We start from the raw sequence: 13,640 nt of genomic DNA, 5'->3' as shown, positions 1-13,640 counted from the left end.
ACTAACAGAGTTCCAGTTATTTTTAACCCTCTTCCCCACTTTAAACAAATTATGACTTTCTCATTAAACCTCTTTTGTAAATTCTGACTCATCCAGGCTCCTGTATTTTCAGGAACAGAGTGTCAAGCGTGAGATGAAGTACTTAGCCCACCCTTGGGGGCAAACTGAAGTAAGGCCACTTACTCATTCATTTAACAAATACTTCCTGGGGTTTTCATGAACAAAGGGCTATGCTAGGACTGTAACTCAGCTTTTCCTGCCTTCTGGAAGCCCTGGGTTTGCTTCCCAACTCAGGTCATGGCTTCTCCTAGCCACCACTATAGAACTATCTCCTGCACTTCTGACTGCCTCCTCCCACTCGACAATTTCTCCACTCTGCTCATGCCTTTCGTTGTTGGTGCTTGTTCCACCTTCGGTCCACTTCTCTCCTGTATTTATTCCCAAAGTGGTGTCATCTATCCTAACATCCTTAATTGCTGCTGATGCGCTGGTTATTCCCAAATATACAGCTCCAACCCTAATTTCCCCCAATCTTTAGGTCTGTATTCTTACTTATTATCCCCTGGACATCTCCATGTATATGTCCACCTGGACTCCACTCATGTCACCAACCAAGTATGTTCCTCCTGAATCCCTGTCCTGGGGACCTTCATCACAATCTACATAGGCTCACCAGCCAGCAACACTTATGGGCTTAAAATTCTTCCCGTATCTTAGTAGTCAGCATATCACATCCTTTCCACTCCAACAGTCTTTCTTGAATTTGACCCTTCCTCCCCCTTTTGCCTCTAATTTACAAGAGCATGGGATGTGGAGTCAGGTTGGTCTGGGTTTGAATCCCAGCTCTACTACTTTTTGGTTACATGATAGAACCTCTCTGAGCCTCAGTCCTCTTGTATGTAAAATGATGATAATAATACCTACCTCACAGGGTTGTTGTGAGGATTTAAATTAGATATTGTACGAAAAGTGCCTAGCACAGTGCCTGGCACACAATAGAATAGGTGCTCAATAAATGGTAGCCATTATTGCTTCTGGGCCTTTTGGCTAAGCTCAAGTGTGGTAGCCATTATTATTACTACAACTACTATTGTTATTTATTCTAAATTGGCAGATGATAAGGGTATGTTTGGAAGAGGAAACATTTTCAAAGGTAGAAGTGAAGTTTTGAATGCTTCAAGGATTAGAAGCGCCCATTTTCTGTCCCTTAATGGGCATCGGGATGTGACCATTTCATTGAAGGCCAGATCTTCATCCTGCTGCATCCTAGCTCCTAGCTAGAGGCAGCTAGGATCGGTAAGGTTCACAGCCAGACTTGCCCTTGGTTGCCTTCTTTCCTACCATGAGAGTCTCAGGCCTGCCCAGGGAAGGCAGCAAGGTATCTCTGCCCACAGAAAAAAGCACCAACAGATTGTCTTTCAATCCTGCAAGAACCAGACAGGCATTTCATGTTCCAGGATGGCTCTGCCTCCATCTATCAGGTTGAATGTGAAGATTAATTTTGTTCACCAGAAAAGGAATTTTGAATTCAGTGTGACCAAATTCAAGTTGCCAACCATGTGCCTGTCTAGAAGGCACATAGTCAAAGGTGTAGCTGAGGAGAGCACTGACATGTCCATGAAAAGATTTCATTAGTTTCTTCCAAAATGTTGCCTCCTTCCTCCTTGTTCCTTTCCTTGGGTCTTTTTTTTTTTTTTTTTTTTGCGGGTCTGGGGATGGAACCTAGGGGCATTTGACCTCTGAGCTACACCCCCTGCCCTATTTTTTATTCTTTATTTTGAAACCGGGTCTCACTGAGTTGCAGAGGGCCTCACTAAGTAGCTGAGGCTGTCCTTGAACTGTGATCCTCCAGGTCTCAGCCTCCCGAATGCTGGGATTACAAGCGAATGCTGGGATTACAAGCGTGCGCCACCACGCCCCGCTTCCTTGGGTCTTGATCCCTAGGAAAAGGCTCATGATGAGAACAAATATAAGAAAAGCAAAAGGGAGAACCAAAGGTTTTATTTTATTTATTTATTTACTTATTTTTTGTGGGTCTGGGGATGGAACCCAGGGGCATTTGACCTCTGAGCTACACCCCCTGCCCTATTTTTTATTCTTTATTTTGAAACCGGGTCTCACTGAGTTGCTGAGGGCCTCACTAAGTAGCTGAGGCTGTCCGCAAACCACGATCATCCTCTAGGTCTCAGCCTCCTGAATGCTGGGATTACAAGCGTGCACTACCACACCTGGCTCAGAATCAAAGGTTTTAAACAGCAGTAATTCAGCACTAACACTTCTGCTAAGTTGTGTGCTTGTGTGTCCAAAATAAAAATAAAAACAAATGGCATTAATCCTGTGAGGCTGAAAAACACTGACAGAGGGACTGGAATAGGTGCAGAGACTACACTTCCCCGGGTGCTCAGTGGGAAAGTGAAGTGGGTGGGGCGGCGCGCGCTGGGAGGTGTACTGCGGCGGGGCGCGTGGGACACGCCCACTCCTGGGCGGGGCGTCTTCCGAAGGCGGTCGGCAGTCTTGGTTTGCAGCGCGTAGGGCGGCCGAGAGGCCTGACGGGACTTGTAGTCGGCGCGGGAGGCGGGCGCGCAGGCGCAGCGGGGGCCGGGGCGGGGCCGCGGCACTGCAGTGAAAGCCGAGGCAGCGGGCTGGCGAGCAGGGGGCGGGCGGACATCTTGGGATCGGTGGAGTGGCCGGGCCGGCCGAGCCGGGGGCCGCGGACGCCAGGTGAGCTGGGAATCTGGCCTTGTGGGTGGGAAGGACGCCTCGGGTCGCCGGCCCCGTCGCCCACCTTGCCCTTCTTTGCACTGCGCGGGGCGGAAACCTGTCCTCACCCGGGAGTGGCCTCAGCCTCAGACTCGGGAGGGAGCTGACGGCGGGGCGCGGGCGCCCGGGCGCGGTTGCAGGATGGCGGGGAGCGAGCGGCGCCTCGGTGAGAGGGAGGCCTCCGGAATCCTCCCAGAGCAGGGACGCCGCGCGGCGCCGCGCCCCAGGATCCTGACCCCCTCCCCCCGCCCTGGCACCTCCTCCGCGGCGCAGGCACGATTCCTCGTCTCCCAAGACAGTGACACCCCTCTGACGGTGACAGGTCTCGCACCGTGCGGTACTCCCTCCTCCCCGTCCAGTGGCATCCCTCGGCTCTTCTCAGACCGGTGACAGCCCCCATCTCTTCCCGCGATGTCTTATTCAGGCTAAGAGCCCACCACCCCCTCATGCTTTTGAGCCCGAAGCCCTAAATAGGCCTCCTCTCCCCAGCTTTCCCGAATTTACCACGGTCAACTTCTGCCTGTTTTTCCTCCTCGAAGCCCTGACCTTTGCCATAGATGGCCTGTTTCCATTAGGGACCCCTGCCAACCCCTTTTGCTGCTGTGGGCTCACCTGAGTATACTGCTGGCGATTCCTGCCAGTCATTCCTTAACTAAATACTCCATTCCTGAGCTGTGCCCCACCTCTAGTTCTTTGGTGCCCTGAGTTCCCTACCATTTGATACCTGTGGACTTGGTCCTTTGCCCAGGGATCAACCTCCATTTTGCATTTCCTTTCCCAGATTCTTTGGAACTGAAGGAAAGACTTCTCTAGCCCAGGTGACAGTGACAGCCACAGAAATGGCTTTATTTTCCAGTTTAAAAAAGTCTGCTAAACTACCCTCTGAAATTGATACTAGGACTAATCCAGGAAATCTAGAACCAAATTAACCCCTTTTCTCAAACAGCCTTAATTAGTTTGACCCAAATAATATGGATAATCCAGGCATTCTCCTGTGTGTGTGTGTGGGGGGGGGGTACTGGGGATTGAACCCAGGGACCTTCTACTTCCCAGTTATACATCCAGACCTAGTTTATTTTTTATTTGGAAACAGGGTCTCCCTAAGTTGCTTGAGCTGGCTTCAAACGTAGGATCTTTCTCCCTGCCCCTTACTTATAAGCATTCAGGGCAATAGTGAGTTCCTTGGTGGGTCTAGAATCACAATTTCAAGTTCTTTTAATTTTCTAAACCTGCATACACACACCCTCATTTTTTTCTACCTCCGAGCTACACTCCCAGCCCTATTTTTTATTCTTTATTTTTGGTCTCACTGAGTTGCAAAGGGTCTCACTAAGTAGCTGAGACTGTCTGCGAACCTGGATCCTCCTGTCTCAGCCTCTCAAATGCTGGGATTACAAATGTACGCCACCACCAAGCCCGGCTGACACCCTCATTATTTTTATTGCACTCCAGAGCTTTTTGAAAGGAGAGTGGTCAGAAATAACTGTAGTAAGCAGCTTGTGTCAATGAAGGATAGTTTGCCAGCCTGAGGACCTTTCTGTGCTGCTCCTTTGCCTGCTTATCTGAGTGCCTGGAGCTATGTGCCTGCTTAGGTCACACTTCTGGGTCCTGTCTCAGCCTAAGGCCTCCCTTCTCCCCTCCCCCCATCCACACCCTTTCCTGGAATTTGTAGACTTCTGGAGGTTAGGGCCCTTCTACCTTCTTAGAAGGGTAGTAGAGTCTGAGAGACTGGGTGCTCCAAAGGTTATGCCTGGGGGCGCCAGGCCTGAGCCAGCTGGAGTAATTCCTACCGCCATTCCAGGAGCCGCAGGCAGACCTTCTCAGTGACTCATTGGCTCGAGCCTGAGTGAGAGTCTGCACTGGAGGGAGCTGAAAAGGATCCTTGCTGAGCTCAGCACTGTGAAGAGGGGGCGGGGGTTACTCTGGCTCAGCCCCAGAGAAGGGAGGGTCAGAGTGGCCTTAGAATCCTGAGCCCATGTCTTTCTTTCTTCCAGTGTGGGATAAACAGGAACTGGAGCCTGGCTGAGGGGAGGGGCTTGCCTGGGAGGGCTTCAGGGTCATTTGCTAGAGGGTTGAGTCAGGAAAAAAGTGAGCGGGTGACCAGAACAGTCCCACAGGGGACATTGGCAGGGATTCTGAAGATTTCTCTTACCCTGCCTCTGCCTGTCCTAGGTCTATTCTCAGAGCAATGGGCCGAGGAGACTGAGCTGCCACCATGATTGGAGGCTTATTCATCTATAATCACAAGGGGGAGGTGCTTATCTCCCGAGTCTACCGAGATGACATTGGGTGAGTTCCCTGGCTGAGCCAGCTATGCCCCTACCGCCTTTCCCCTCCGCCCTAGCATGCAGGACCAGGTCTTATTCCAACAGAGCTTGGCTTGGGCCATCCCCACCCCTCGCTGCATCCTGAAGTTCAGCTGACATAGCCTGGTTTCCATTAGATTTGGTGGCATAGGCCTAGCAACCAGTTTTCTGGCTGCTACTCAAGACCTGCGGAATGATGAGGGGCCCCTTCACCAGGAACTCTTGCTTTCACTTCCTCCATTGCCCCTCAGTTATAGGTCTGGTTACTGGAGATAAGTGATTTTTGCCCAAGCAGGTTGATTCCTCCTTTCAGGAAAAGGCAACTCTGTCTCCAGTGGGTGGAGTTAGTGCCAGGCTGGAGGTACTAATCTAAGTCTTGCTTTCAGAGCTTTTCTCATGTTGAGAGCCTTCACTTGTTCTCTTGAAGCCTCTGTAGACTTCTGAATTCTTTCCCATTCCTTTTCTCAGGAGTCAGGCTGCTGACTCGGCTCTTTTCAGTTCCTCTGGGCCATTCCTGGAGGAGAGGGAGTGAGCAAATTTGAGGCACTCTCTGGGTCATTGAAAGAAGGGCAGGGAGGCCATGTTGCCCTTCCTTGCCTGTCTGAGTAGACCTAGACAGTTCCATGTTTTGGTTTTCTCAGACCTTAACAGGGAGCTACAGCCTTCTCATTCTGCCCTACCTTGCATGGCTTTTTCCAACTGAGATATTTCCCAGCCTCAGAAGCTATAATGAAATTAGTCTCCTCTGGTTCCTGCTACCCTGTTTTCCTTCCTCAATGTGCTTGAGATAAATAGTCACAGAAAGCCGGGCATGGTGGTATACACTTATAATGCCGATACTTGGGAGGCTGAGACAGGAGGATCACAGGTTCTCAGCCAGCCTCAGCAACTTGGTGAGGCCCCCTGCAACCTAGTGAGACCCTGTTTCTAAATAAAAAAAATAAAACAGGTCTGGGGGTGTAACTTAGAGGTAGAATGCCCCTGGGTTCCATCTCCAGTACCTCCAAAAAATAAAAAAGTAGTCAAAGGGCCTGTTGTAGTTGCCTGGCTTCTTGGCTCCCTGGTCGATTGGCTGGCATGAACTGGCCTTTGTGGCTGTCTGTCCATTGGTTGGTAGCATGGCTGCGCTTATTGTGGCAATGCCTGGCCTTCCTGACTGGGCCTGGTATGCCCACCTGGGCCCCTCCTGTTCTGGTTGAACTTGGTTAACCAAAGCCAAGTCACGTGCTCCGCTGCATGCCCTGCTGTGCTCTTCACCCCACTAGCCTTGTCTGCTTCCGCCTCATGCTGCGTGCTGCCATTCCTGGTGTGTCACGTGTCTAACCCTCTCTCTCGTTGCTGTCACTCTCCTCTTCTTGCTGGCGTCATTTCTCTCATCCCATCTCATTGGCTGCCGTAGCAATAGGTAAGCGGCCTATCAAGCTGCTGCCCAGGTACAGGCGGGTGGGGGGGCCCTGCCCCCCATTGTTGTTTTCTTTTATTTTCTATGCTCTGAACTTGCCCTGGAGTTGTATCTCAGACAGAAATGGGTGGCACAGCTCCGTGGCCCCTTGGTACTTCTCTAGATTAGAGCCTTCTCTGAAGTCAGCCTGGGTTTTTCCAACTTCTGAAGGAGCCCACCTTCCCCACTGGTGGGCTCACTAAGGACTGGAGAGGAAGGACAGACTGGAAAAGAAGCAGGGTCTCTTTTTCCTGAGCCTAGAGCTTCCTGGGAAACTAGAGAGGTGGCAGTTGTAATATAGCTGGAAAATTGGGGCCAGGCCTAAGAGTTAGAACATACTTCCCTAAACCTGATATGAACCTCACTTTGAGTTTACATCTGCACTCCCGTCATTGCCACTTGACTTCCCTATTTCTCGTGGCCTTTAGACACCAGCCCAACTCAGGCCCTCCTCCCATGGCCCTTCTGGGAGCCCTGAGAAAGGAACCACCCTAGTGGTTTAGATCTTGGCTTTAGAGTACATGTCAGACTTCAGCAGTGTGGAGGGTGGAGCTGTTAGCAGCTGTGGCTGATCCCCGTAGGGTAGAGTTTACCTGAGTGCTGAGCAGCCTCTGTGCATCCTTTTCCTCCAGGAGAAATGCAGTGGATGCCTTTCGGGTCAATGTTATCCATGCACGGCAGCAGGTGCGCAGCCCTGTCACAAACATCGCTCGCACCAGCTTCTTCCATGTTAAGCGGTCCAACATCTGGCTGGCAGCTGTCACCAAGCAAAATGTCAATGCTGCCATGGTCTTCGAGTTCCTCTATAAGATGTGTGATGTAATGGCTGCCTACTTTGGCAAGATCAGCGAGGAAAACATTAAGAACAATTTCGTGCTCATATATGAGCTGCTGGATGGTAAGGCAGACGGGTGGTGGGCCTTAGGTAGGGGATGAATATAAGTGGGCTGGACAGGCCTGAGGCTTCAGTGTACTCTAAACTCTGTTTACTGACTACTTGGTCTCTTGGGCTAGGATGTCTATGTCCCTGAGAAGGACAGTTCAAATCCAGACCTAAAGTCTGCTCTGAATTAGAACACAGAAATAGGCCAGCCAGGCGGGGGTGGGGAAGTTTTGGTTTTTCATAGGACTAGGAGTCTGACTCAGGTTTGGTGGCTGAGCCTTCACTATTCATCCTCTTACCTCTGTGAGTTGGACTTTAGTTCACTGCTGTCCTGGCTTTCCATCTCAACAGTTACTTGGCTGCTTCAAAGCCTGGGACAGTGTACCCTTGGGGTACACTGTTGCCTTATTCCTCTGTAGGGTGTGGTGGCAAGTCCTTCCACCTTCCCACCATCTGTTTCTAGAGAAAACGAAGGCTCAAGGCTCCTTGACTTCTCACCCACTGACCATGTGGGTCTCTCTGAAAAAAAATCAAACATTTTGTTTAAATGCTGTAAAGCTGGAAGACCTTGTGTAGATGATTCCAAACATTCTTAGAGTACTGTGCTGGCCAGATGTGCCCAGGCCAAGGGAAGAACTAGAATGAAGGAGCCTTTGGGTTTTTCCAGGGGGCTGATAGTTCCCTTCCTTTTGCAGAGATCCTGGACTTTGGCTACCCACAGAACTCAGAGACAGGCGCACTGAAAACCTTTATCACCCAGCAGGGCATCAAGAGTCAGGTATTCAAATTGTACAGACCACAGACAGGGTGGAGCCCAACCTCCCTTCATCCCAGCTAGCCTGCAGCTTTGTCCAAGCTGACTCAAAAGCCAGCTCTTGACAGGAAGTGCCGGCCTGAGCCTCCTGCAAGTGATTGCAGGCCTGTTTCGCCTAGAGTGGCCCTACCAACTTAGGAGCAGCTGATTCAGCATCTCTGTTACCAGGAATACAGCTCAAGCAGTTTCTTCTGCACTGGGGGGTTGGGGGCTGCTCTGGAGGCCTGGTGTTCCTCTGAGGAAGAACACGTGGGCCCTCCTCTAGGATCTAAGCCTCATAGCCTTCTCCTTTTCTGCTTCCCCTGCTGCTTCCTGTGGGAACATCGTTGGCCTTGGGTCCTTCAGCATCAGGTTGGTGGTTCCCCCTTTGCCTCATTCTTTCCAGGCCCTGACCTGTGGGGATTGTGGGAGAGAATGGGTTGCCAGGTTAGGACTAGAAGGGAGAAGAATGATGGTGGAGTAGAGAGAGACAAGATAATTGAAAAGGGAGAGGAGTGAAGCCATTGCCATTTGTCTCTCTCCCTGTGTAGACAAAAGAAGAACAGTCCCAGATCACCAGCCAAGTGACCGGGCAGATCGGCTGGCGGCGGGAGGGCATCAAATATCGCCGGAATGAGCTCTTCCTGGATGTGTTGGAGAGTGTGAACCTGCTCATGTCCCCACAGGGTGAGGGCCTCTCGTGATGAAGCCAGAGTGGGGCCAGGGTAGGATCCTGGGCTCGCTTAACTCTGCTTTTCCCCTGTTTTTGTTCCATTACCAGGGCAGGTGCTGAGCGCCCACGTATCAGGCCGGGTTGTAATGAAGAGCTATTTGAGTGGCATGCCCGAGTGCAAGTTTGGGATGAATGACAAGATTGTCATTGAAAAGCAGGGCAAAGGCACAGCTGATGAAACAAGCAAGAGGTGCCTAAGTTGGGGAGGTGAAGGGAGCGGGTGGGAGCACTGGAGTGTTCACTGGGGCTGGTAAACTATACTTCCTTCTGGATTTCAATTTTGTGTGATTGGATTGCAAACTCTTTGCACGGGTATGCTTGGCTGGTTGGTCTTGAGATGCAGGGTTGTCATTAACCTACTGTCTTCAGAGAGCATCTTTTTTTGTGTGTGGTACTGGGATGGAACCCAGAGGCTTTCTACCTCCGGGCTACACACTCCCAGACCTATTTTTTTATATTTTATGTAGAAACAGGGTCTCATTAAGTTGCTGAGAGCCTCACTAAGTAGCTGAGACTGACTTCAAGCCTGCGTGATCCTTCTGTCTTAGCCTCCCAAGTACTGGGATTACAAGCATGCACCACCACACCTGGCTGAGAGCAAGCTTCTTGTTTGGTCGCCAGGACCAGTACCTCATCTGTCCACACTGACGGCTGCCACTCAGTATACCTGAAACACCTGAGTGAGTCCCAAGGAACAGGGCTCTCTAGAAATGATGAGCTTGCAAAGCTCCCTCCCATCTGAATTCTGGGACAGGGAGCCCTGAGTCAGAACACTGTATCTTGAGCCTGGGTGGGGGGGTGGGGGGTGGCGTACACTTGTAATCCCAGTAGTTGAGAGGCTGAGACAGAAGGATCACAGGTTCACAACCAGACTCAGCAACTTAGTGAGACCATTTCAGAATAAAAGAATAATTCCGGGCGTGGTGGCGCACGCTTGTAATCCCAGCATTTGGGAGGCTGAGACTGGAGGATCGGGGTTTGCGGACAGCCTCAGCTACTTAGGTCCTCCGCAACTCAGTGAGACCCTGTTTCAAAATAAAGAATAAAAAATTGGGCAAGGGGTGTAGCTTGGAGGTCGAATGCCTCTGGGTTCCATCCCCAGACCCGCAAAAAAATAAAATAAATAAATAAATAAATAAAGAAAGAAAGAAAGAAAGAAAGAAAGAAAGAAAGAAAGAAAGGCGGGCGGGCTGGGGTGTAGTTTGGAGGTAGAATGCCCCTGGGTTCCATCCCTAGTAACACACACACACACACACACACACACACACACACACACACAGCTATATCCTACAGCTTTCCACAGATACAGTGGCAGCCTGTGGTGGTGGGATGGTCTCCCAGCCTGACACCTACCACTCCTGTACCAACAAGGATAGCTCTTCTGCTTTTTGCAGCGGGAAGCAATCCATTGCCATTGATGACTGCACCTTCCACCAGTGTGTACGACTCAGCAAGTTTGACTCTGAACGGAGCATCAGCTTTATTCCACCAGATGGAGAGTTTGAGCTCATGAGGTGCCACTGGGGTGTGAGGAGGCTGGGGTGCTACTGGCAGAGAGGTGGGAGAGGGAGTGGGACAGGGCCTGTGATGCCAGCCTTGCTGCCCACCCTCAAAGGTATCGTACCACCAAGGACATCATCCTTCCTTTCCGGGTGATCCCCCTCGTGCGGGAAGTGGGACGCACCAAACTGGAGGTCAAGGTGGTCATCAAGTCAAACTTCAAGCCTTCACTGTTGGCCCAGAAGATTGAGGTGAGAACAAGGGAGTTGGGAGAGGAGGGAAAAATAAAGGTAGGAATAAAGGTAGCTGATGTCAGGGCTTGACAGAGCTCCCTGACAGGTGTGTCACTTCTAGGTGAGGATCCCAACCCCACTGAACACAAGTGGTGTGCAGGTGATCTGCATGAAGGGGAAGGCCAAGTACAAGGCCAGCGAGAACGCCATTGTGTGGAAGTGAGTCTTTCCTTCAGGAGGCCACAGCAGGGCTCAAGATGTCATAGTGTCCCTTCTTGTTAAGTTTCTCTTTTCATCCTCGCGAGTGTGGGTCAGAGGGTGGGAAGAGAAGTGTGCCTGCTTCTCCAGGAATGTCTGCTTGTGATGCCAGCCCTTATACCTGCATGTGTACATGTATGTGTTCCTGCACTTGGGCTCTTGTATGTGTCTGTTTTTCAAGAGGCTTTAGCATTTCTTACTTGCCTATAGCAGAAAGTGTAGACACACTGCTAAAATAATAACAAAGTTCTGCAGCAAGTGGTTATCAGGGTTTTGACCACTTTTCCTTGTCCTGGTGCCTCCCACAAGCTCCTGGACTCTCTCCCTGCTTGAAGTGGGCAACCCCACCCCCGTGAAACTTCTCCAAGCTCCCACAGGCACTTGCTGCCCATTGCCTCTGTGTTCCCAGGATCAAGCGCATGGCAGGCATGAAGGAATCGCAGATCAGTGCAGAGATTGAGCTGCTGCCCACCAACGACAAGAAGAAATGGGCTCGGCCCCCCATTTCCATGAACTTTGAGGTATGGCCTAGAGCTATAGCAGGATGTGCTGGGAGAGATGAGAGATCATTCAGATCAGCCTCTGGACCTTAGAAGTGAGGAAACAGGCCTAGAAAGAGGAAGTGACTTTAAATTGACAGATTTACTTTTCCCTTCAAACATCTTGATAGAAATTACTATCCACACTGAGAAAATTCTTTGACTTCTCTTGGGTTGTTGCAAAACAGTTCTTTGGGCTTGGGAGGCTGAAACAGGAGGATTGCACGGGTTCGAAGCCAGCCTCAGCTACTTAGTGAGGCTTTGAGCAACTTAATGAGACCCTGTTTCCAAATAAAATATAAAATGGACCTGGGAGTATAGCCCGGAGGTAGAAAGCCTCTGGGTTCCACCCCCAGTACCACCAAAAAAAAAAACCAGTTCTTTGGGAAAATTTAGATTGGATGCCAGGTAAGACCACAAATATCCTTACAAACAGGACAATGAGCTGACTCTGCTTTGTGCATGTTAGACATACAATTTTCTCCACTTTTTTTTTTTTTTTTTTTAGTGCAGTACTCAGGATAAAACCCAGGGGCATTCTACCTTCAAGCTATACCCCCAGCCCTATTTTTTTATTCTTTATTTTGAAACAGGGTCTCACTGTGTTGCAAAGGGCCTAAGAAGTAGCTGAAGTTGTGCTCAAACTGTGACCCTCTTGTCTCAGCCTCCCAAATGCTGGGATTACAAGTGTGGGCCACCATACCTGGCTCTCCACCTTATTTTTCAAATCAGTAATATCAAACAGGATAAGTAAGGCAGTTCTCTGGTAGCTGCCTCCTGCTGATTAAAAGAATTGATTCAGCTGGGCGTGGTGGCGCACTGGGAGGCGGAGACAGGAGGATCTCGCCCAGAGGTAGAAGGGTTTTCAGGAACCCCAGGACCACCAAAAAAAAAAAAATTGATTTAAATTATCACAGGCAGGCTAGGCCTGACTTGAAACCCAAGGTGATTGCGTGTTAGATGGAACCCAGGGGCATTTGATTTCTGAGCCACACCCGCTGCCCTATTTTATTCTTGATTTTGAAACAGGGTCTCACTAAGTTGCGGAGGGCCTCACTAAGTAGCTGAGGCTGTCCGCAAACCGCGACCCTCTGATTTCAGCCTCCCGAATGCTGGAATTGCAAGCATGAGCCACCACTCCTGGCTTTTTTTTTTTTTTTTCTTTTTCTTTTTCTTTTTGAGGTACTGGGGAGCTACAACCCCAGCCCTAGTTTTTATTCTTTATTTTGAAACAGGGTCTCACTGAGTTGCAAAGGGCCTCACTAAGTAGCTGAGGCTGTCCGCAAACCACGATCCTCCTTTCTCGGCCTCCCAAATGTGGAGATTACAAGCGTGTGCCACCACTGTGACAGACCGGCTCGGTCGGAGCACTTAGGGACTCTGTCAGGGTGTCGGGACCCTTTGGGACTGATTTCTCGAAAGGTGGGCAAAGGCTTCGGTTGTAGTTCTGCAGAGGCCTCTCTGCAGCGATTTCCCTCTCTGGCCAAGTAAGACTCTCCCAAATCCTGGGAAAAATCCCCACGTTTAGCGCCGAACAAGGACTTGAAGGAGTTTTACTTGGCCAGAGAGGGAAATCGCTGCAGAGAGGCCTCTGCAGAACTACAACCAAAGCCTTTGCCCACCTTTCGAGAAATCAGTCCCACAGGCTCCCGACACCCTGGCAGAGTCCCTAAGTGCTCCAACCAAGCTGGTCCGTCGCACACCACACCCAGCTTGATATGTTTTCTTACTTAGTAACCTCTTAGAGGACTCCTTACTACTACAGATTCTTTCTGACCCCAACCATTCAAATACCTATAGTAGAAATGAGGTGGGGCAGAGCACCGAATTTCTCAGAGGAGATAAGCTGTGGGGGAAAGACCACATTCCTAACTGGAACTATCCCCTGTCCAGGTGCCATTTGCGCCCTCTGGCCTCAAGGTGCGCTACTTGAAGGTGTTTGAACCGAAGCTGAACTACAGCGACCACGATGTCATCAAATGGGTGCGATACATTGGCCGCAGTGGCATTTATGAAACCCGCTGCTAGCTGCCCAGGGGCAGCTAGTCCACTTCCCCACCCACCCTCTTCCACAGGTCCAGGTGCCCCTGCCACCACACATCAGTGTCTCCTCCCTTCTGCTTTGCTGCCTCCCCTTTGCACCAGCCCCTGAGTCTAGGTCTGGACAACTGCATTGCGAGACTGGTGGAGCAGT

At 50.5% G+C, this 13,640-nt stretch overlaps 1 protein-coding gene across 2 annotated transcripts; it reads left to right on the top strand.

The window, feature by feature from the left end:
* Positions 1 to 4,975: 4,975 nt before the first annotated feature.
* On the top strand, positions 4,976 to 13,474 carry AP2M1 (adaptor related protein complex 2 subunit mu 1; the record flags this gene model as incomplete). Of its 2 annotated transcripts, XM_080696148.1 has the most annotated exons (11): positions 4,976 to 5,049; positions 5,535 to 5,594; positions 7,140 to 7,405; positions 8,086 to 8,168; positions 8,735 to 8,870; positions 8,965 to 9,106; positions 10,311 to 10,430; positions 10,532 to 10,667; positions 10,771 to 10,868; positions 11,317 to 11,428; positions 13,340 to 13,474. In XM_080696148.1, the coding sequence occupies 11 exons, from the start codon at positions 4,976 to 4,978 to the stop codon at positions 13,472 to 13,474; spliced, it is 1,362 nt and encodes a 453-aa protein (XP_080552274.1). The 2 variants fall into 2 exon arrangements, with proteins under 2 accessions (XP_080552274.1, XP_080552275.1); XM_080696149.1 differs by lacking the exon at positions 5,535 to 5,594.
* Between the last annotated feature and the right edge of the window lie 166 nt (positions 13,475 to 13,640).

Source organism: Muscardinus avellanarius (assembly GCF_963383645.1).
Source record: "Muscardinus avellanarius genome assembly, chromosome: 5".
NCBI lineage: Eukaryota > Metazoa > Chordata > Mammalia > Rodentia > Gliridae > Muscardinus > Muscardinus avellanarius.
Note: the sequence above shows the minus strand (reverse complement) of the source record. Positions and strands in the feature narration are given on the sequence as shown.